Genomic DNA, 21,021 nt, shown 5'->3' with positions numbered 1-21,021 from the left:
TCATACATTCGGAGCGCAGCTGCACCCGAGCCGATTGTAATGCCCATTGTCAGTTTGGTTTGACATTCGATATCCCTATGGGGCTGGTTAGGGGCCATCAGTAAATTGCACAATGTATATCGGACAATATTTTAAAAGGTCAATAGCTTCAAATGTCAATGACTTAAAAACTTCAAACCATCTATACAATTTCATATACAAATATTGAAAGCATTTAATGAGACAACTAAAAGTTGTGCAACATGAACATACTGTCCCATTTACATTCTGTAATTTATTTACGGCCCCTAAACAGCCCCAGAGATAGGCTATCCAAAGTCAAACCAATTTTCCCACGGTTGCACACCAGCCGCTGAAGCTTATTGGCTAAATTATTTGGCTAACTCCTCCCACCTGCGAACACACACGAGACACCCATATCAAACCACACCCTGTGGTTTGACCCACCCCAAAGTGACCGACTGTGACCACACAGTGGTTCCCGCCCCAGAATTTGTGCTACAGCGCTGTAGTAGCGAACAGAGTGGCCAGCAGGCAGTGGGAATTGTCGGTGTAGATTACAGCCCTACTTCTCCTCAAGGCTCTCTTTCTCTCTGGGTTCTCTCCAGAACACAGCTGACTTCACCCTGGTGAGAAGCCAGACTGGAGAGATAGTGACAGAGGACGGACGCAGCCGCTGCCCTTTCAACCCTGAGTACAAGTCCACTGCCATCATGGCCGGTAGGTTCACTATATCGGTCACTTATTTACTGTCAGGGAAATATGTTTGGCTTCCATAAGACTGTGTACACAATACATACTGTATACAAGTCAATACATGCATGCAAATAATAGATATAATGTAGACATACTTAATTACAGATTTATCAATTATAAAATATTTTATTTACAGTAGCTGCAATGTATATTTTACCATCCTTAGTGTCTTCCATACTGTAAATATACTAGCAGACAACTCTTCCCTTCTAGACTCCAGGGTTTGTTACACAGAGGCACAGAGGCTCCTTCTCTAGGTCCAGATATTGTTTGTCTTCATCTTATCGTTCCTTACATTATAGATGGAGAACTGTATGCTGGTACGGTCAGTAATTTCCAAGGAAATGAACCTATCATTTACAAGAGCCTGGGCCAAGGCGCTGCCCTGAAAACAGAAAACTCCTTGAACTGGCTCCAAGGTAAGTTCAGATCTTCAGGCAGCAAGCTATCTGGTAACTGCTTCATGTCATGGTCTACTGTTTGTATATGAAGCTAGATGATAAGGTAAACATACGCGCATAAATAGTTTCCCTCTAAACATACAATCAGTATTTGAAGACCTCATGCTGGACATGATAAATGAAAATGACCGTAGCTTTGAAGAACTATAGGCGTTTCCATGGTATTTTGTTCATTTCAACATGCAGTAGTTCCTGTTGCAAAATCACTGAATCACCAGAAGACGTTTGTGGATGTAAAAGGCATGTCCGTGTACTAGAATGCATAGTTCTAGGTTTACATTTCAATCTGTGGTTTCTTTGTTGTTGTTCCAGACCCAGCCTTTGTGGGCTCTGCCTACATCCAGGAGAGCCTGCCCAAAGGCAACCCAGTAGGCGACGACGATAAGATTTACTTCTTCTTCAGCGAAGCGGGAAAAGAGTTTGATTTTTTTGACAAAACCATTGTGTCACGCATCGCTCGCGTGTGTAAGGTGAGTGATGCTTCAACGGAGATGGCCTGTCTAAAGAGTGTCTTTTCCCCTTGAGCAAGGCTCTCCTCAACCCCACCGATCTAGACGCACTTTAATGGACTCTATCAGAGTGGGAGAAGTGTGTGTGTGTGTACACTTCTATGTGGTGTATGCATGTGTGTGTGAGGTGGGGGATTTAAGGGTGGAAGTGGTTGGTTTCACAGGGTGGGAGGGAACAAAGGGGTTCGTGTTACATAAAAACATTCCTCCTGTGAGTTCCCCCTGTTTGGGCCCTCCTCCTCTACTCTTATCACATTTCAGCAAATATTAGCGTTCAGCTAGGATTCACAGCAAACCTAAAATGACTTCTCCCTTTCCACCTCTTTCCTGCACGTACCTGCAGACAAGGGTGTACTACGAGCAGCCGGAACACTTTATTTCAGTTTCCAGAATTTGAACCTGAAAGGAAAGGTTTCCAATCATTATACCACCGGTCTATTGTTGAGTGATACTTCTTCTCCACAATAATTTAATGAACCTCTTCTATTCTCTGTGACCAGAGAATCTGCCCTCACTTTGACAGCATGGTCATGGCCTCTTGTTTATCCCAGCTGTAGTATGGCCAATCCAAATACAGTGTGAAATACTAGCTGACAGTTTTATGGGCAACACCCCTCCTCCCAGGCTTTGCATTTCCAGCAGTCAATCTTCCGGGAAAGCATCTTGTAATATTGCATTTCTTTCCTTTTTTTGTTTTATGAAGAGATCAGCAGTACCATTTCAGTGCTGCCAGAGTGGACAGAGTGAGGTGCATACAGTGAAGGGAGGAGCTGTGTGACTGAGTCCTCCTGCAGGCAGCACCTTGTCCTCTTGCATGCAGCACCTAGTCCTCCTTCAGGCAGCACCTTGTCCTCCTGCAGGCAGCACCTTGTCCTCCTGCAGGCAGCACCTTGTCCTCCTGCAGGCAGCACCTTGTCCTCCTGCATGCAGCACCTAGTCCTCCTGCATGCAGCACCTAGTCCTCCTGCAGGCAGCACCTTGTCCTCCTGCATGCAGCACCTAGTCCTCCTGCATGCAGCACCTAGTCCTCCTGCAGGCAGCACCTTGTCCTCCTGCATGCAGCACCTAGTCCTCCTTCAGGCAGCACCTTGTCCTCCTGCAGGCAGCACCTTGTCCTCCTGCAGGCAGCACCTTGTCCTCCTGCAGGCAGCACCTAGTCCTCCTTCAGGCAGCACCTTGTACTCCTGCAGGCAGCACCTTGTCCTCCTGCAGGCAGCACCTTGTCCTCCTGCAGGCAGCACCTAGTCCTCCTTCAGGCAGCACCTTGTCCTCCTGCAGGCAGCACCTAGTCCTCCTTCAGGCAGCACCTTGTCCTCCTGCAGGCAGCACCTTGTCCTCCCGCAGGCAGCACCTTGTCCTCCCGCATATAACAAACAAACGGAATGAATCCACCAAAGCCCAGTATCAAACTTAATTTGAAAATATTTACCTTGATGAGATGTGAAATAGAGCTCTGCTTTGGGGCCAGCTCACAAGTCATTTTCAATTGCTTCCGTGCCTTTTTAATTTAATTTCCACCTCGGCCATACGAGCTAAACTCATTAAAGCCGTCTACACTTAGCAGCGACAGGCATCTTTTGCATTTTAAGAGGCCCCATACGTTGCAGTTCCAATGGAGGGATATTTTTCCTTGTTTATATTTTTCAAACAGGCAGCAGACAGCTTCTAGTAATAGGATTTTGACTGCCTATACATCCCAGGCTCTGCAGACTGCAAGCAGAAAGGCTTCTCTACAGTAGCTGAAGGTGTATGTCTTTACACTGAGTGGCAGTCAAATGGTAACCAGTGTGTCTGCCACTGTTAGAATGAGACTGCAGGACACACCCTTGATTCTCCTCTAAAATGAAACACAGGATGGTGGTGTGCAGGCCAATCACAGGGGAGATTTGAACTCAGAGTACAGAGTATCTTAGCTACAGCTCCTGGTCTTTCTTATCCTCACGCCATACACACCACTATAGTGTCTTTGTTAGAGAATTCCCCTTGTAAAGGTTTGGATGGTGCAATATGTGTTGGTGAAACTGTAGACAAGTCATTGTCAAAAATACAGAATTACAATAATACTGAAAATCAAACTTTTGATGGGTGGAGCATTGTGGATGTATACAGCTGTGCAGAAAACAGAAAAACACAACAAGCTGGTATTACTGTTATTACTGAAACTCTGGAAATTCAACCTGGCCCTGAGTACCTGCGTGTTAGAAAGGGAGGCTTATGTAAGGGATAATGAATTGAGCACTTTCTGTCCAATATTCAGAAGGAGAGACTTTAGGTACACACTCTCTCTGGTTTTAATAATAACTAGGTAGACCCAGGGGAGCAGAGCAGGGAATACATGTAGCTCATTATCTGGTTGGGTTAATACAGCAAGTAATTGCTTCTGAAACTCAGCATTAGTCACGTGTCATTTCCCTTTACCATTCACTGATGTCATTTCCTCTGATTAATGTTGGGCAGAGGGGGACTCAGATGAAGGCACATCTTACAGGGCTCTGGGTTATGTAGACTAGACTTCTTTTAGTTTCTTTTTAGTCCTCTGAACAGTGCTCTGTGAAGATGACTTACCGTTCCTCCCTCAGCCTTTTCAATCTCCTCAGATCTATGTCCTAGACAAGAATTGGAGTAATTGCTGCACTCTGAGCCACAGACTCAAGTGAATGTAAACAGACAATTATATTCCTTTTTTCAGTTGTATGTCCCCACACATTCCCTGTACATCCAGCTATCTGTATAGGTACAGCTTTCATAGCTGTAAGGCTCACAAATAATCTCTTTCATGCCGAGGTTGGAGTGATCTAAGTGGATTAATAATTTCTTCATGGAAAAGTTGTGCTACTTTTTTATCTTCTCAAGCCAACCAAGTATCATGCTCCCATAGATGACCACAGCCCACCAGGCAGGGTAGTGCCACAGGCACAGGTTCAGAGTGGTAGTGTCCATGGAGAGGCATTGTGTGTGAGCAGTGTCCTGTTCTCTCTCTCACTGAAAAGCATTTGGCCTCCCCAGTGCCCCAGTGTTTTTCTTCCATCCAGTTGTGATGTCTTTTATTGTTTTCTTGACCTAGAACTCCACTGCCCCAGGGGAGATGTGTTATATAGCCACAATCCGTTGTACTCAGTCTGGTGGTTTTACAATATTGGTTCTCATTTATGCCAATTTAAACAGTGCCTCGTTTCTAGGTAAACAACTGGGGAGAATAATGTTTCAGACATATATCAAATCAAACTGTATTTGTCACGTGCCGAATACAACAGGTGTTGAACATGTATACCAGGCAGAATGTAAACCATAATAATATTTAGGCAAGTTGTTTGCCATGACATCAGATTATCATCAGATTATTGCATTCTCACCATTTCAACTACTGGGTTTACATTTTAAACGTACATGCTTGTGCCCTCTACTGGACACTGGGTTACTGTGACTGCAGGTCCATATACTATAACAAAGCTCTGATTTGTATTACAGGGTGACAAAGGAGGAGAGCGGGTGCTGCAGAAGAAATGGACCACCTTCCTAAAAGCACAGCTCCTCTGTTCGCTGCCTGACGATGGCTTCCCCTTCAACATCATCCAGGACATGTTTGTGTTGACGCCCCGCCCAGAAGACTGGAAGAACACCGTGTTCTATGGGGTCTTCACTTCACAGTGGTGAGGAAACACTTTGTCACTAAGACATACAGTACATATGCGAGAGTGTGTAGGATTTTCTATTGATTTGGGTAATGAAATATTCTGTGTCTGGGTTGGTTGGTATTACACTCATCTCCTCAATAACATTTTCCATACAGTTTATAGCAGACTATCATTGATCCAGTCGTGGGCAAACAGCCACACCTCCATTCCCTCTGTTCGTCTATGGTGTATTGGAGACATTATTGATCACGTACTTTATATTAGTTCGGCACTACTGTCAGAGTAAAGAATAGGATGACTTGGGGGAAGAGGAATGTGATACAGCCTCACTGCTGTGTGGTGTTTTCCCAGGTATAAAGGAGCCTCTGGCAGCTCAGCAGTGTGTGCCTTCACCATGGAACAGGTGGAGAAGGCCTTCAACGGCCGTTACCGGGAGGTCAACCGGGAGACCCAGCAGTGGTACACCTACAACCACCCTGTCCCTGAGCCACGGCCTGGAACGGTGAGTTAGTGTCCACTGCCCTCTGCTGGACAGCTGACACAGTATCACTAACCTGGATTACGCCTCGATCACACCAATTGTGCAGTTGCATTTGGATTTGGTACACCAGAAGTACATTAATTTCAAATGCAACGTCGCGTTTGCCTTGAAGCATTGTGTTGCAGTGCCTTCTGTGTGGTGAATACGTTGGATTTCTCGAACGTATGCGCAGACGACTTGACAGAAATGTTAGCAGAAGGTGAATGTTGAACTTTTGTCGCACACATATCCAGATGATGCTGAGTTCTATTTTGCGCAAAAAACCTATCGGTTTGATCAAGGCGTTAGACTGTACTAAAGGCGTCTGCATACATAGGTTTGGTTTGCTCCTAGCAGAACTTGACTCGGCGAAAGTGAACATCTGTGCGCACATACTCCCTTAAAATACCTTTGCTTGAAAAACGACAAAAAGTTGTTTGTCCCTGTTCAAATCAAATCAATCAAATCAAATTGTATTAGTCACATGCGCCGAATACAACAGGTGTAAGTAAACCTTACAGTGAAATGCTTAATTACAATCCCCTAACCAACAATGCAGTTTAAAAAATATGAGTACGAAATAAAAGGAACAAGTAATTAAAGAGCAGCATTAAAATAACAATAGCGATACTATATACAGGAGGTACCGGTACAGAGTCAATGTGCAGGGGGCACCGGTTAGTCGAGGTAATTGAGGTAATATGTACATGTAGGTAGAGTTATTAAAGTGACAATGCATAGATAATAATAGAGTAGCAGCGGCATAGTCTGTGTAGCCATTTGATTAGATGTTCAGGAGTCTTATGGCTTGGGGGTAGAAGCTGTTTAGAAGCCTCTTGGACCTATACTTGGCGCTCCGGTACTGCTTGCTGTGCGGTAGGACTCGGGTGTCTGGAGTATTTGACCATTTTTAGGGCCTTCCTCTGGCCCCGGTGAGGTACTGGGCCGTACGCAATACCCTCTGTAGTGCCTTGTGGTCGGAAGCCGAGCAATGGCCATACCATGCAGTGATGCAACCAGTCAGGATGCTTCCGATGGTACAGCTGTAGAACCTTTTGAGGATCTGAGGACGCATGCCAAATCTTTTCAGTCTGCTGAGGGGGAATAAGCTTTGTCGTGCCTTCTTCACGACTGTCTTGGTGTGCGTGCTTGGACCATGTTAGTTTGTTGATGATGTGGTCGCCATGGAACTTGAAGCTCTCAACCTGCTCCACTACAGCCCTGTTGATGAGAATGGGGGTGTGCTCGGTCCTCCTTTTCCTGTAGTCCACAATCATCTCCTTTGTCTTGATCATGTTGAGGGAGAGGTTGTCTGGCACCACACGGCCAGGTCTCTGACCTCTTCCCTATAGAATGTCTCATCGTTGTCAGTGATCAGGCCTACCACTGTTGTGTCATCGTAAACTTAATGATGGTAATATATAATAATAATATAATAATATGTGTTGGAGTTGTGCCTAGCCGGGCAGTCATGAGTGAACAGGGAGTACAGGAGGGGACTGAGCATGCACCCCTGAGGGGCCCCTGTGTTGATGATCAGCGAGGTGCATGTATTGTTACCTACCCTTACCACCTGGGGGCGGCCCGTCAGAAAGTCCAGGATCAGGCCTCCCGGGTGGCGCAGTGGTTAAAGGTGCTGTACTGCAGGGCCAGCTGTGCCACCAGATACTCTGGGTTCGCTCCCAGGCTCTGTCGTAACCGGCCGCGACCGGGAGGTCCGTGGGGCGACGCACAATTGGCATAGCGTCGTCTGGGTTAGGGGGGGTTTGGCCGGTAGGGATATCCTTGTCTCATCGCGCACCAGCAACTCCTGTGGCGGGCCGGGTGCAGTGCATGCTAACCAAGGTTTCCAGGTGCACAGTGTTTCCTCCGACACATTGGTGCGGCTGGCTTCCTGGTTGGATGCGCGCTGTGTTAAGAAGCTTGGTGCGGATTGGTTGGGTTGTGTATCGGAGGACGCATGACTTTCAACCTTTGTCTCTCCCGAGCCCGTACGGGAGTTGTAGCGATGAGACAAGATAGTAGCTACTAACAATTGGATACCATGAAATTGGGGAGAAAAAGGGGGTAAAATTCAACAACAAAAAAAGAAAAGAAAGTCCAGGGTCCAGTTTCAGAGGGAGGTGTTTAATCCCAGGGTCCTTAGCTTATTGATGAGCTTTGAGGGCACTATGGTGTTGAACGCTGAGCTGTAGTCAATGAATAGCATTCTCACATAGATGTTCCTTTTGTCCAGGTGGGAAAGGGCAGTATGGAGTGCAATAGAGATTGCATCATCTGTGGATCTGTTAGGCAGGTATGCAAATCAGAGTGGATCTAGCGTTTCTGGGATAATTTTGTTGATGTGAGCCATGACCAGCCTTTCAATGCACTTGCGCTACGGGTCGGTAGTTATTTAGGCAGGTTACCTTAGTGTTTTTGGACACAGGTACTATGGTGGTCTGCTTAAAACATGTTGGTATTACAGACTCGGACAGGGAGAGGTTTCAAATGTCAGTGAAGACACTTGCCAGTTAATCAGCGCATGCTCGCAGTACACATCCTGGTAATCCGTCTGGCCCTGCGGCCTTGTGAATGTTGACCTGTTTAAAGGTCTTACTCACATCGGCTGTGGAGAGCGTGATTACACAGTTGTCCGGAACAGCTGGTGCTCTCATGCATATTTCAGTGTTAATTGCCTCGAAGCGAGCATAGAAGTAGTTTAGCTCATCTGTTAGGCTCGTGTCACTGGGGAGCTCTCGGCTGTGCTTCTCTTTGTAGTCTGTAATGGTTTGCAAGCCCAGCCACATCCGACGATGTGAACAATGTTTCTCTGCCTCCTCTTCACGCAAATGACAGGGATTTGGGTCTGTTCCCGGGAAAGCAGTATGTCCTTCACGTCGGGCTCATCGGACTCGTTAACAGTTGGTTAGGAGCACGTAAAACGTCTGCCATCTTCATGAAACGCTGTATCAGCCAGTACACTTCCTCAAAATAGTCCGAAATTATCTAAGATAACTCAAGAAATCTGTCATTCATTTTGACATTTTTGCCAAGGAGGTCTTAGTCACGCAATGATGTTAGGTGCAGTATTTGAAGTGAAAACATTTACATGAAAACTAGTCACCTGTCTTTGAATGACAACAAACATTTAAAGAATCTACTGTTGACCAATCACCAACGAAGTGGCGTAAACTTTGACTACCGAACTACAATTGTAAGGGGTGCGTATCTGATGGCAGGGAAATCAGACGCAGGAGAGCAGAACTTGATAATACGCAAAGCAGTTTAATAGTTAAACCAAGGACATACGAAATACAAAGTATGGGCACAATAACCCGACGCGCACCAGTAAAACAAAATGTGCACAAGCACTTACAATAAAGAATACCACACAAAGACATGGGGGAACAGAGGGTTAAATACACAACACATAATGAGGGAAATGAGAACCAGGTGTGTGGGAAAACGAGACGATACAAATGGAAAATGAAAAATGGATTGGCGATGGCTAGAAGACCGGTGACGTCGACCACCGAAAACCACCCGAACAAGGAGAGTGATCGACTTCGGCAGAAGTGGTGACAGTACCCCGCCCTTGATGCGTGGCTCCAGCGGCGCATCGACACCAGCCTCGGGGAAGACCCGGAGGGCGAGGCGCAGGGCGATCCGGACGGAAACTGTAGAACTCTCACAGCATTGAATGATCCAACACGTCCTCCACCGGAACCCAGCATCTCTCCTCCGGACCATACCCCAGTCCACTAGGTACTGAAGGCCCCTCGTCCGACGTCTCGAATCCCGTATGGAACGATTGGAGTACGCCGGGGCCCCCTCGATGTCCAGATGGGGTGGAGGAACCTCCCTCACCTCAGACTCCTGGAGCGGGCCAGCCACCACCGGCCTGAGGAGAGACACATGGAACGAGGGGTTAATGCTGTAATTGTGGGGAAGCTGTAACCTGTAACAAACCTCGTCCACTCTCCCCAGGACTTTAAATGGCCCCACAAACCGGGGACCCAGATTCCAACAGGGCAGACAGAGGGGCAGGTTTCAGAGCCAGACCCGGTCCCATGGTGCGAACACCAGGGCCTCACTGCGGTGACGGTCTGCACCAACTTTCTGGCGCAGCATGGCGCAGCATGGCGCGCTGAAGGTGAGCATGGGCGGCGTCCCAAGTTTCCTCCACGCGCCGGAACCAGTTGTCCACCACAGGAGCCTCGGTCTGACTCTGATGCCAAGGAGCCAGAACCGGCTGATACCCCAAAACACACTGGAAGGGGGAGAGATTAGCAGAGGAGTGGCGGAGCGAGTTCTGGGCCGTCTCTTCCCGGGGCACGAAATCTGTCCACTCCCCCGGCCGGTCCTGGCAATAGGACCTCAGAAACCTACCCTCATCCTGGTTAACTCTCTCCACCTGCCCGTTACTCTCGGGGTGAAAACCTGAGGTAAGGCTGATCGAGACCCCTAGATGTTCCATGAACGCCCTCCAGACCCTCGAAGTGAACTGGGGACCCCGATCAGACACCATATCCTCAGGCACCCCGTAGTGCTGGAAGACGTGAGAAAACAAGGCCTCCGCAGTCTGTAGGGCTGTAGGAAGACCGGGCAGGGGAAGGAGATGGCAGGATCGTAGTGTTTCCCTGTGATGGGGGAAGATCAGTCAGGAAATCAATCGACAGGTGCAACCATGGCTGTTGTGGAATGGGTAAGGGGTGTAGCTTCCCTCTGGGCAGGTGCCTAGGAGCCTTACACTGGGTGCACACCGAGCAGGAGGAAACATAAACCCTCACGTCCTTAGCCAAAGTGGGCCACCAGTATTTCCCAGTCAGACAGCACACCGTCCGACCAATGCCTGGATGACCAGAGGAGGGTGACGTGTGGGCCCGATAGATCAACTGGTCACGGACAGCAGACGGAACATACAGACGCCCAGCGGGACACTGGAGTGGAGCGGGCTCTGCATGCAATGCCTGCTCATTGTCCGTGTCCAACTCCCACACTACCAGTGCCACCAGGCACTCCTCTGTGCCATACAGCCGGGACAGTGCGTCTGCCTTCACATTCTGGGAACCTGGTCTGTAAGAAAGGGTGAACACAAAAACGGGTGAAAAACATGGCCCACCTTGCCTGGCGAGGGTTCAGTCTCCTCGCGCCCAGATGTACTCCAGATTGCGGTGGTCAGTCCAGATGAGAAAAGGGTGTTTAGCCCCTCAAGCCAATTTCTCCACGCCTTTAGAGCCTTGACGACAGCCAACAGCTCCCGGTCCACCACGTCATAGTTCCGCTCTGCCGAACTGAGCTTCCTCGAGAAGAAAGCACAGGGGCGGAGCTTCCGTGGCGTACCCGAGCTCTGAGAGAGCACGGCTCCTATCCCAGCCTCGGACGCGTCCGCCTCCACTATGAATGCCAATTAGGGATCCGGATGGGCCAGCGCGGGAGACGAGGTAAACCGAGCCCTCAGCTGACCAAAAGCCCTGTCCGCCTCAGCCGACCACTGCAAATGCACCAGTCCCCCCTTCAGCAGTGAGGTAATTGGAGCCGCTACCTTACCAAAACCCCGGATAAACCTCTGGTAGTAATTGTCAAACCCTAAAAACCGCTGAACCCAGGTATAAAGGGGCCGTGGTGGGAGTCGGCCAATTACGCACGGCTGAAATGCGGTCACTCTCCATCTCCACCCCAGAGGTGGAAATGCGGTACCCTAGGAAGGAGACGAACTGTTGAAAGAACAGGCATTTCTCAGCCTTGGCGTACAGGTCATGCCCAACAGTCGACCAAACACCTTGCACACCAGGGACACATGTTCGTCGCGTGTAGCGGAGTATATCAGAATGTCATCAATATACACCACTACACCCTGCCCGTGTAGTTCCTTGAAAATCTCATCTACAAATGCTTGGAAGACTGATGGAGCATTCATCAACCCGTACTTCATGACGAGGTACCCTTTGGTGGTACTGAACGTCGTCTTCCACTCATCTCCCTCCCGGATACGCACCAGGTTGTAAGCACTCCTGAGATCAAGTTTGGTGAAGAAGCGCACCCCGTGCATTGACTCAATCGCCATGGCTGTACAGATAACTGTACCTCACAGTTATCTGATTAAGGCCTCAATAGTCAATACACAGGTGCAAACCTCCCTCCTTTTTCTTCACAAAAAAGAAACTTGAGGAGGCGGGTGAAGTAGAGGACCGAATGTATCCCTGATGCAGGGATTCGGAGACTTATGTTTCCAAAGCCACTGTCTCGGCCTGTGACAGGGGATACACGTGACTCACGTGACGCCTTCCAGGAGATCTATCGCACAATCCCCCCGTCGATGGGGTGGTAATTGAGTCAAATCAGCATACTCGTGGGGAATGCGCACGGTGGAGACCTGGTCTGGACTTTCCACCGTAGTCGCACCTGTGGAAACCCCTAAGTACCTCCCCGAGCACTCTCGCGACCACCCTGTGAGAGCCCTCCATTGCCATGAAATAGTGGGGTTATGACAAGCTAACCAGGGTAGTAGACCTTGCACCACTGGAAAGGCAGGAGAGTCATTGAGAAAGAGACTGATTTTCTCTCCCCCCCCCCCTGCATCACCATGCCCAGAGGAGCAGTGGTCTCCATAATCAACCCTGACCCTAATGGTCAACTATCTAAGGCGTGAACTGGGAAGGGCATTCCTACAGGAACGGTGGGGATCCCTAAACTAAAGGCTAATGATCTGTCTATAAAATTCCCAGCCGCGCCTGAATCGACGAGCGCCTTATGCTGGGAATGCGGGGAAAATTCAGGAAACGTAATGAACAAAAACATTTGTGCAACAGAAGGCTCTGGGTGAGAATGGTGCCTTCTCACCTGAGGTGACGCCAGACTGCCCTGCCTGCTGCCTCGACTCCCAGAGGAACCAACCCGGCACCGACCGTCTCGTGCGGCCACAAATGGTGCACGAGACGGATACTCTTCCGGTCTCCCTGAGCGCAGGACCTCCCAGCTCCATGGGCATCGGAGTGGTGGTGCTGGGGGATGGAACCGACAGACCCCGATCTGGACGTCCGCGGGTAGCCAGCAGATTATCCAGCCGAATGGGCAGGTCCACCAGCTGGTCGAAAGTAAGGGTGGTGTCCCTGCAGTTCGTCTCTCGACGGATGTCCTCGCGCAAACTGCAGCGATAATGGTCGATCATGGCCCTGTCGTTCCATCCCGCTCCGGCGGCCAGGGTCCGAAAGTTCAAAGCGAACTTCTGTGTGCTCCTTGTCTCCTGCCGCAGGTGGAATAGACGTTCACCCCAAAGTCATCCAGCGCAGTATCTCTTTCTCCCCATACGGCGTTAGCCCACTCCAGAGCTCTCCCCAAGAGGCACGAAATGAGGACGGACACCCTCTCCCTTCCCGAAGGAGCCGGGTAAACGGTGCACAGGTATAAGTCCAGCTGTAACGGGAAACCTTGGCACCATGCCGCTGTCCCGTTATACTCCCTGGGAAGGTCGAGACGCATCCCACTGGGACCGGATGCAGGAGGGACGAGTAGTGGTAATCCCGGTTGTGCTGGTGGGGGCGCTGGAGGAACTCTCTGTCTCTCCCAGCGGTCCATGGTCTGCACTACGCGGTCCATCGCGACGCCAAGATGTTGGATCATTGTCGCTTGCTCCTGGACGCGCTCATCTATCCCCATACCAGGGGCATCTGCTTCTGCTGACTCCATGTAGATGGTGTGGTATTCTGTAGGGGGTGTGTATCTGGTGGCTGAGAAATCAGACGCAGGAGAGCAGAACTTGATAATAGCTTTGGCAGTTTAATAGTAAATGGATTAAGAAATACATAGTATGGGCACAATAACCCGATGCGCATCAGTAAAACAAAATGTGCACAAGCACTTACAATAAACAATACCACACAAAGACATGGGGGGGAACAGAGGGTTAAATACACAACACATAATGAGGGAAATGAGAACCAGGTGTGTGGGAAAACAAGACAAAACAAATGTAAAATGGATCGGCGAAGGCTAGAATGCCAGCAACGTCGACCGCCGAACACCACCCGAACAAGGAGAGGCATCGACTTCGGTAGAAGTCGTGACAACAACAAGTCTCAAGGAAAGAATGTGTGCTCGAACAGCCGAATAAAAAAACTGCTGAAAGCTACCTAACACCAAAATATTGTTATAATATATGCACAAAATTGTTCCATTGGGAAGTCTACAGTAAACTTTAGCCGACCTCGTGTGTGCAGGTCTGATGTGTTCTAGCCTGCCTTAGTCACATCACCAATCTGGCCTGAACATCAGTGCTTAAGCAGCTAAGTTATCTGTTTCTCTGCTGTCACTGGCTGCCCTCTTCCCAGAAGGCCTGATGTTATCAAAAAGCTGCTGCTACTTTCATTTCCTGGCAGCGTTATCATGGCCACATCAACTGAAGGATACAAACACATATTGATGGGGGAGTAGGCATGGGGCCGTAGTATGGTTGTGTAGTGTGTATTGTAGCCCAGTGTGTGCTTATGAGACTCCCTGTGTTTCTTCCACAGTGCATCACTAATGCAGCCCGGGACCATGGCATCCCCTCCTCCATGCACATGCCTGACAAGGTATTGAACTTCGTCAAGGACCACTTCCTGATGGACAGTGTGATCCGCAGCCAGCCCCTCCTGCTGAAACGCAGCGTCCGCTACACCCAGATAGCTGTCCACCGGGTCCAGGCTATCCACAAACACTACAATGTGCTCTTCATTGGAACAGGTACTGTAAACAGGCTCTGCTGACAGAACTTCTCCCCCTTTCCTGTTCTGTATGAGAGGCAGAGCTCTAGCAGACATTAACCATTTACTGTTCTGTCATATCTCTCTGGCAGATGACGGAAGACTCCACAAAGCCATTAATGTCAACAACAAGATGCACATCATTGAGGAGATGGTGCTCTTCACTGACCCCCAGCCTGTAGAACACATAGAACTGGAGTCTGAGAAGGTACAGTACAGAGTGTAGAGTGGGAACTCTGTTTATTTCTGAAGCATCTCCTCATAGTGGTAGTAATATTGAGCTCACTAAATGTCAGCACTATCAGCTTAGGGGTCCCATGAGCCGTGAAGAGAGCCGGAGCTTGAAGGGGAGTTCAGCTCACATTCATTGGGATAATTGCATGCAACTTCCTCTCAGGGGAACTGAAAACAGATGGGTTGTAAACGGCGTGTGACCCATCATGAATCTTGTCCTGTGTTACTCTGTGCTGTTACTCTGTGATGTTAGCCTGTGATGGTAGCCTGTGATGGTAGCCTGTGCCGGTAGCCTGTGCTGGTAGCCTGTGCTGGTAGCCTGTGCTGTTAGTCTGTGCTGGTAGTCTGTGCTGGTAGTCTGTGCTGGTAGCCTGTGCTGGTAGTCTGTGCTGGTAGTCTGTGCTGGTAGCCTGTGCTGGTAGTCTGTGCTGGTAGTCTGTGCTGGTAGCCTGTGCTGGTAGCCTGTGCTGGTAGCCTGTGCTGGTAGTCTGTGCTGGTGGTCTGTGCTGGTAGTCTGTGCTGTTAGTCTGTGATGTTACTCCAGCATTGGGTTCGTAGAGGGGATGGTGTTGATACTATATTAAAGAGGAGTAACTGTATGTGAATACATGACCTAGGGCTATTCCTCCCTGACATCTGACTGACTGACTGGTCTCTCTACAGGGCCTGCTGTTTGTGTCCTCCTACTCTGGCCTGGTGGAGGTCCCTGTGGCTAACTGCTCCAACTACCAGAGCTGTGGAGAGTGTGTTCTGTCCAGAGACCCTTACTGTGCCTGGACAGGGAGGCAGTGCCTGGATGTCAGGCTGGCTCCACCAGATAGGTATGTTTCATCCAGACCACCAACCATTATACTTTACATTTCCATGGTCCACTCAGAGAGATGTAGGTGTTACTCATCAAATAGATACTAGCCTTGTATTGGCATGTAAGAGATAGGTATAAACTATTTTGATGCTAAGCTCTCATAATGACTGAAAACTTTCCAGAACATTTGACTACTCAAATGACTACTCAAACTACTAGTGACAATACAGGAAAATGCTCAATGCTGTCTGCTTACATGCTATATGTGCAGACTAACACTGTAGTCTGTCAAGACCATCTATGTGTAGATTGATAGTGCACGTTAGAGCTGTTCTGAGACACCCATTTCTCTGATTTACTGTTGTCTGTTTTCTCAGCCACTGGCAGCAGGATGTGGACGAGGCAGACACATCAGTTATCTGCAACAAGACACAGCCCAGCCCTCGTTTTGTTAAACCCCCACCCACACGTAAGTATGGTACCATACCATCTGCTCCTGCTGGACTAAATCCTTTCGGCTCTATACTGTACCACTGTGCTCTACTCTGGGACTGCTGCATTTAAATTAACATTTTGCTGACAATTTTATTCCGATATTCCCTTACCATCATTATTCGTACCCAGCTCATTTAATTTATTCCTTCTCAGCGCACTCCTACTCAGCTACCACAGTGATATAATAATGCAGTTTGTTCAAACTACCTGGGATGGACTTGCTTTCACAAATGAAAAATGAAAAAGCCATTCCTTTTGTTGTCTGCAGGGATGTCTTCATGCCAGGTGATAATGATCCCAGCCAACACATTCAAAGTGCTGCCCTGTAAGCTGCGCTCCAACCTGGCTGAGAGGAAGTGGGAGTACAGTGAGGGTGCAGGTCACTTCCTGTACCCCAGTCCTGAGGGAGGTCTAGTGGTGGTGGCCCAGGCTGACAGACAGGAGACCTATGAGTGCTGGTCAGTGGAGGAGGGCTTCAGGCAACTCCTGGCCAACTACTGTGTGAGAGGTGAGGCCAGACAGGAGAGCACCACCCTGATCGGCCACTCACACACCCCTCTGGTCCCCCAGGAGGAGCCAATCATCCTACCTGGAGAGACCCGCTCCCCGCAGATCAACACCAAGACCTACTGGAACGAGCTGATCGTAGTGTGTGCCCTGCTGGGCTTCTCCCTGGTGGTCTTCTCCCTGTTCGTGGTCTACAGGAACCGTGACCGCATGAAGTCCATGCTGAAGGAAGGTGAGTGTCCTAACATGCAGCAGAAGATACCCAGGATAGTGGGGAAGCCAGCAGAAAACTTGCCTCTGAATGGCAACAACACAGTTCCAGCAGCTGTGTCAGACCACAAGGGTTACCAGACCCTCAATGACAACTACATCTGCAACACGCCGTCACATGAATGCTCATCACCAGACAACAGCAAGAGCTTCTCAGAGTCAGAGAAGAGGCCTCTGAACTTGAAGGAGAGCACTGTAGAGATCTCACACACCTGCCCGCGGCCTCGGGTGAGACTGGGCTCAGAGATCAAAGACTCCATTGTGTGAGGACGGCTTTGATCAACTTGAGCAGGCGATAAAACTGTAATGCAGAGTGACTAACTTTGAACTGTAAGGAAAGAGGGGACTATAAGTGAAAGAAAAGAAAAACACTGAAGGAGGGAACACTGAAAACCGCCAACCTCTTCGCAAAGAGGGACATTTCATTACACTGATTTTGCACATTTGCCTTTTTCATTTTGTCCCTTTAGTCAGTTCTCATTTCTTTGTTCAGTGACTCTTCTTTCTCTAGTGCATCTGAAGCACAATGAAGAGAAGCTGATACAGACTGCCTTCAGACTATTGAAGCCGTGGAATTATGCTCATGGTGGGTATAGGACACATACAGCTGATATTGTCCTTCTGTAACAATTTGTATATGGTTTAGTCATGTTTGTATGCTTTGCCACTCAATCCGTCCAAATACTCTGTTGGCATTGAATTGAAAGTAGAGAGATACTCTATGGGTCAAGAACTGACCCTTAACTCTCCCACCTACATCCATAAGCATTGGCTTAGCCCTGCACTGAGACAGACTCAGTGCATGGATAGCAGTGGAATAAACAACCTCGTATTCAAACATTAGATCATTAAGCCTATGACTTACTTATAACAGCAATTTTTTTACACCTTTATTTAACTAGGCAAGTCAGTTAAGAACAAATTCTTATTTACAAAGACGGTCATACTGGGGAACAGTGGGTTAACTGCCTTGTTCAGGGGTAGAACAACAGAGGTTTACCTTGTCAGCTCGGGGATTCAATCCAGCAACCTTTCGGTTACTGGCCCAACGCTCTAACCACTAGGCTACCTGCCGCCCCTATTAATTTAAGGCAGTTTAAACTGTACATAAACCTCAATGCAGCATAACCAGACAGGCATTAGAATGGTATCCACTGGTCAAGAGAAGGGCTAGCAGTACCAGAGAGACATGGAGAGGAACCAATGAGGAATGAATGAAAGAGGTAGTGACCACCTGGAATGAGGTGAGGTTAAAACAGCACACAACAGAATAACATAACACTGGAGAGGTATTGTTGAGGCCCACTGCTCTGCTCCACCAGAGTGGCACAGATGGGGTTTGTAAGTCCCAAAGTATTGGAGGATATGGTGCCTAAGTTGTGTAAGATTGACATTCACAGGTTTGAAATGTACTCTTGACATTCGGGAAGACCCTAGACCAGGTATTAACATATTGTTCATTGTGGAGCAGACAGACTATGCAAAGCACATCATGTGAAGTGGGGTGAAAGGTCACACCGAAATCTGATCTTGAGACTGCAAGCACATTCTTAATTACAGAGAATGAGAGGCATACTCACATGCAATTTAGTATGCAAGTGATTTTGAGCCATTTCTGTGTCATAGAGGCATGGGATGAGATAAAGACTATCACTAGGCCTGGAGTTGATGTAGCTAGGCTGAAGTCCCAGTATAAAATGGTTAATGACTAGTTCAGAGTGCCAGTCAGGAACTGATTCCTTCAATCCAAATTCAGTCACCAAGTTAAAGTGGGCTGAGACTATAAAAACCTGTTCACCACATTGTTTGGATAGCTCTGTTCTGGTCCTGTTATTCAGAGACCAGTAGACAGCAGAGTTTAGAAGAGCCAAAGGAAGAGTGGCTACAACAGAGAATCAGCCAGTGGGCTACGGAGCTCGTAGTGTCGTTGATGTGACACGCCCAGAGGCAACCAAGCTCCTGCGTGTTAATTTATGTAAACAAAGTGATTGTTGTGCCAAAAATAACTTGTTTTTAAATCATGCATCTTCTGTTTTCATCCTATCCAACACAACTGTCATGTCAAATCAATGTCTTGTGTTTAATGGGCCTGACTGATTCAGCATGTACTGTACCGAACAGTATGTTCTTAGGCCATTCATAACGTAGTGCATATGAAAGCTATCATAGTTACAACCATCACCTCTGGTTTAATGACACTAATGACTGTAAAATGGGTTTTACTAACATGGAGCGAAAGGTCACACAGCAGTTATGGACCAGTCAATGGAGGGATGTGTGTGTTAAAAAAAAACTACTATAGAAACCGATATTGTTAAAGTATAGAACCTGCAAAATATTTGATCATCCAAAAGCAAGGGCTTTATTCAGGCATTACAATACCCAATAACAGGTATATGTTTTCAGCTGTTCATGATGGGAAATAAATAATAATTATACATTTCAAATGAAAGAATATCAATTTCGTATTCCATAGATGTTGCTATGTCAGTGCAAAATTGTGGTAAATATGAACTCTTGCAACATTGTGTTGTGGAATGTGGTGATACAAGTATTCCAAAACTATTTCTAAGTAAAACTGTTTATTTAAGCTTATTCTAGATATTGAATTTTGTACAAGGGACAATTTTTAAAAAATGACAAAGTAGCTGTGCAAAAAGCATACTGCTAAAGGACTGCCATGTTGGCTAATTGTATATAGTGTACATTTGTATTGTATTGGAGAAGACTGGTGAAAGTTGTATCATTGTGGTGAAAGTGCAGAACCAGCAAACACCTTGAGAATGCGTTGTTTTTGCACAGAATGTTGGAAAGACTTAGTTTGGGATACAAATTAGGATTTTGTTGAATTATGTATTAGGTTTTCAATTTATTTTTTCATGCCTTTTAAGCAAAGTTAAAGAATCGAGTTGTACATCTTGGGATACTAAATGTGTTCTCCTGTCCTTGTGACATTAATTAATCACATGAATAACCTGGTAGCAGCAGCAGCATCACCTGCATGATATGTACGACAGAATAGACTGTAGGACTCTACTGGGCATGCCCAACAATACAATTACAACACTTTGAGTGAATTCCTTTAGATTATGGCCAGTATCAGTACAACAACTCTGTTAGAATGGCTTCAACTTCAGTCAAAATGTATTTCTGTGTTGACACTATTGCAAACCCCTGTATATGGAATTATAGTCTCAACCTGTACAGAAATCCCAAGGTCTGCACAACACTTGTGAACTCCATCAGGGTTTCAATGACTCCAATTGTAACAAAGATGGGAGGAGAAGAAGTTGAAACATTGTCTTGACAACTGAACATTTCATGATTATTTTCTATTTTGTGACAAAGATTACAAGTGAAGAAATGACAGCTTGGATCAGATGAGTAAAGTTATCTAAACTCAATAATACATTAGCCGAATGCAGAACAAAATCAGCCTGAATATCTAGCATAATAGGTTCAGACATGCAGCATACAAATCTCTTGTTCGATCACTGCTCCAAATGAATATATACTTACATAAGATTTGAGACTGCTGTTATAAGCTTCTACTGAGTTGCAGTAAGGCACCTCTGTTAGTTGAAGAACCACTTCAGATAAGCCTTCTAATTGTGACAGTGTAACAAGTTTCTCTGACTCATGTCAACATGTCTTGTAAGTTTGTATGTTAAAATGCTTTGTAAATTGAGCTGCCAATGTAAAAAGCTCTTGTGAACTGTATTTTTTTATATTATACATCACTACTGTTTCAGTTGTTTTTATTGTTCTGTACATAAAAGCACTTTATTTACATGTTTTTTTAAAATAAAGATAAATGGATACAATTAGTTTCCTATATGGTTCATGAACTCTATAGTTGTAATGCCACATGAAATTAGAGAATAACCTCAATTTAGACAGGATCCAGGACACAAGTTGCGCTTGTCACATTGCTGCACTTCATTATGAGGCAATACACCAATCAAACAAATGTTCAAAATCTGTCTATATCATAAAGGTTCAGTCATTGCTAAATGGATCCAAATACTGTATTGGTGTAAGAAGTAGTTCCAGACTTGCCTGATTCTGCTCTTACACTGCCACTGTGTGGCCACAATATTATC

General features: G+C 47.1%; 1 protein-coding gene across 1 annotated transcript in view; it reads left to right on the top strand.

The window, feature by feature from the left end:
• LOC118401188 (semaphorin-4B-like) overlaps positions 1-20,742 on the top strand; it is a 93,705-nt gene extending 72,963 nt beyond the window's left edge. The window contains exons 6-15 of the mRNA XM_052474929.1: positions 609-720; positions 1,059-1,175; positions 1,530-1,687; positions 5,195-5,376; positions 5,713-5,863; positions 14,377-14,587; positions 14,700-14,815; positions 15,505-15,662; positions 16,024-16,115; positions 16,410-20,742. Of these exons, the coding sequence (XP_052330889.1) occupies positions 609-720; positions 1,059-1,175; positions 1,530-1,687; positions 5,195-5,376; positions 5,713-5,863; positions 14,377-14,587; positions 14,700-14,815; positions 15,505-15,662; positions 16,024-16,115; positions 16,410-17,185 (2,073 nt within the window). The 3' untranslated portion in view covers positions 17,186-20,742. The remainder of the gene's footprint in view (positions 1-608; positions 721-1,058; positions 1,176-1,529; positions 1,688-5,194; positions 5,377-5,712; positions 5,864-14,376; positions 14,588-14,699; positions 14,816-15,504; positions 15,663-16,023; positions 16,116-16,409) is intronic.
• The last annotated feature ends 279 nt before the right edge of the window (positions 20,743-21,021 follow it).

The sequence above is a fragment of the Oncorhynchus keta genome, chromosome 22 (assembly GCF_023373465.1).
Source record: "Oncorhynchus keta strain PuntledgeMale-10-30-2019 chromosome 22, Oket_V2, whole genome shotgun sequence".
NCBI lineage: Eukaryota > Metazoa > Chordata > Actinopteri > Salmoniformes > Salmonidae > Oncorhynchus > Oncorhynchus keta.
This window is presented reverse-complemented; position numbering and strand designations above follow the sequence as displayed.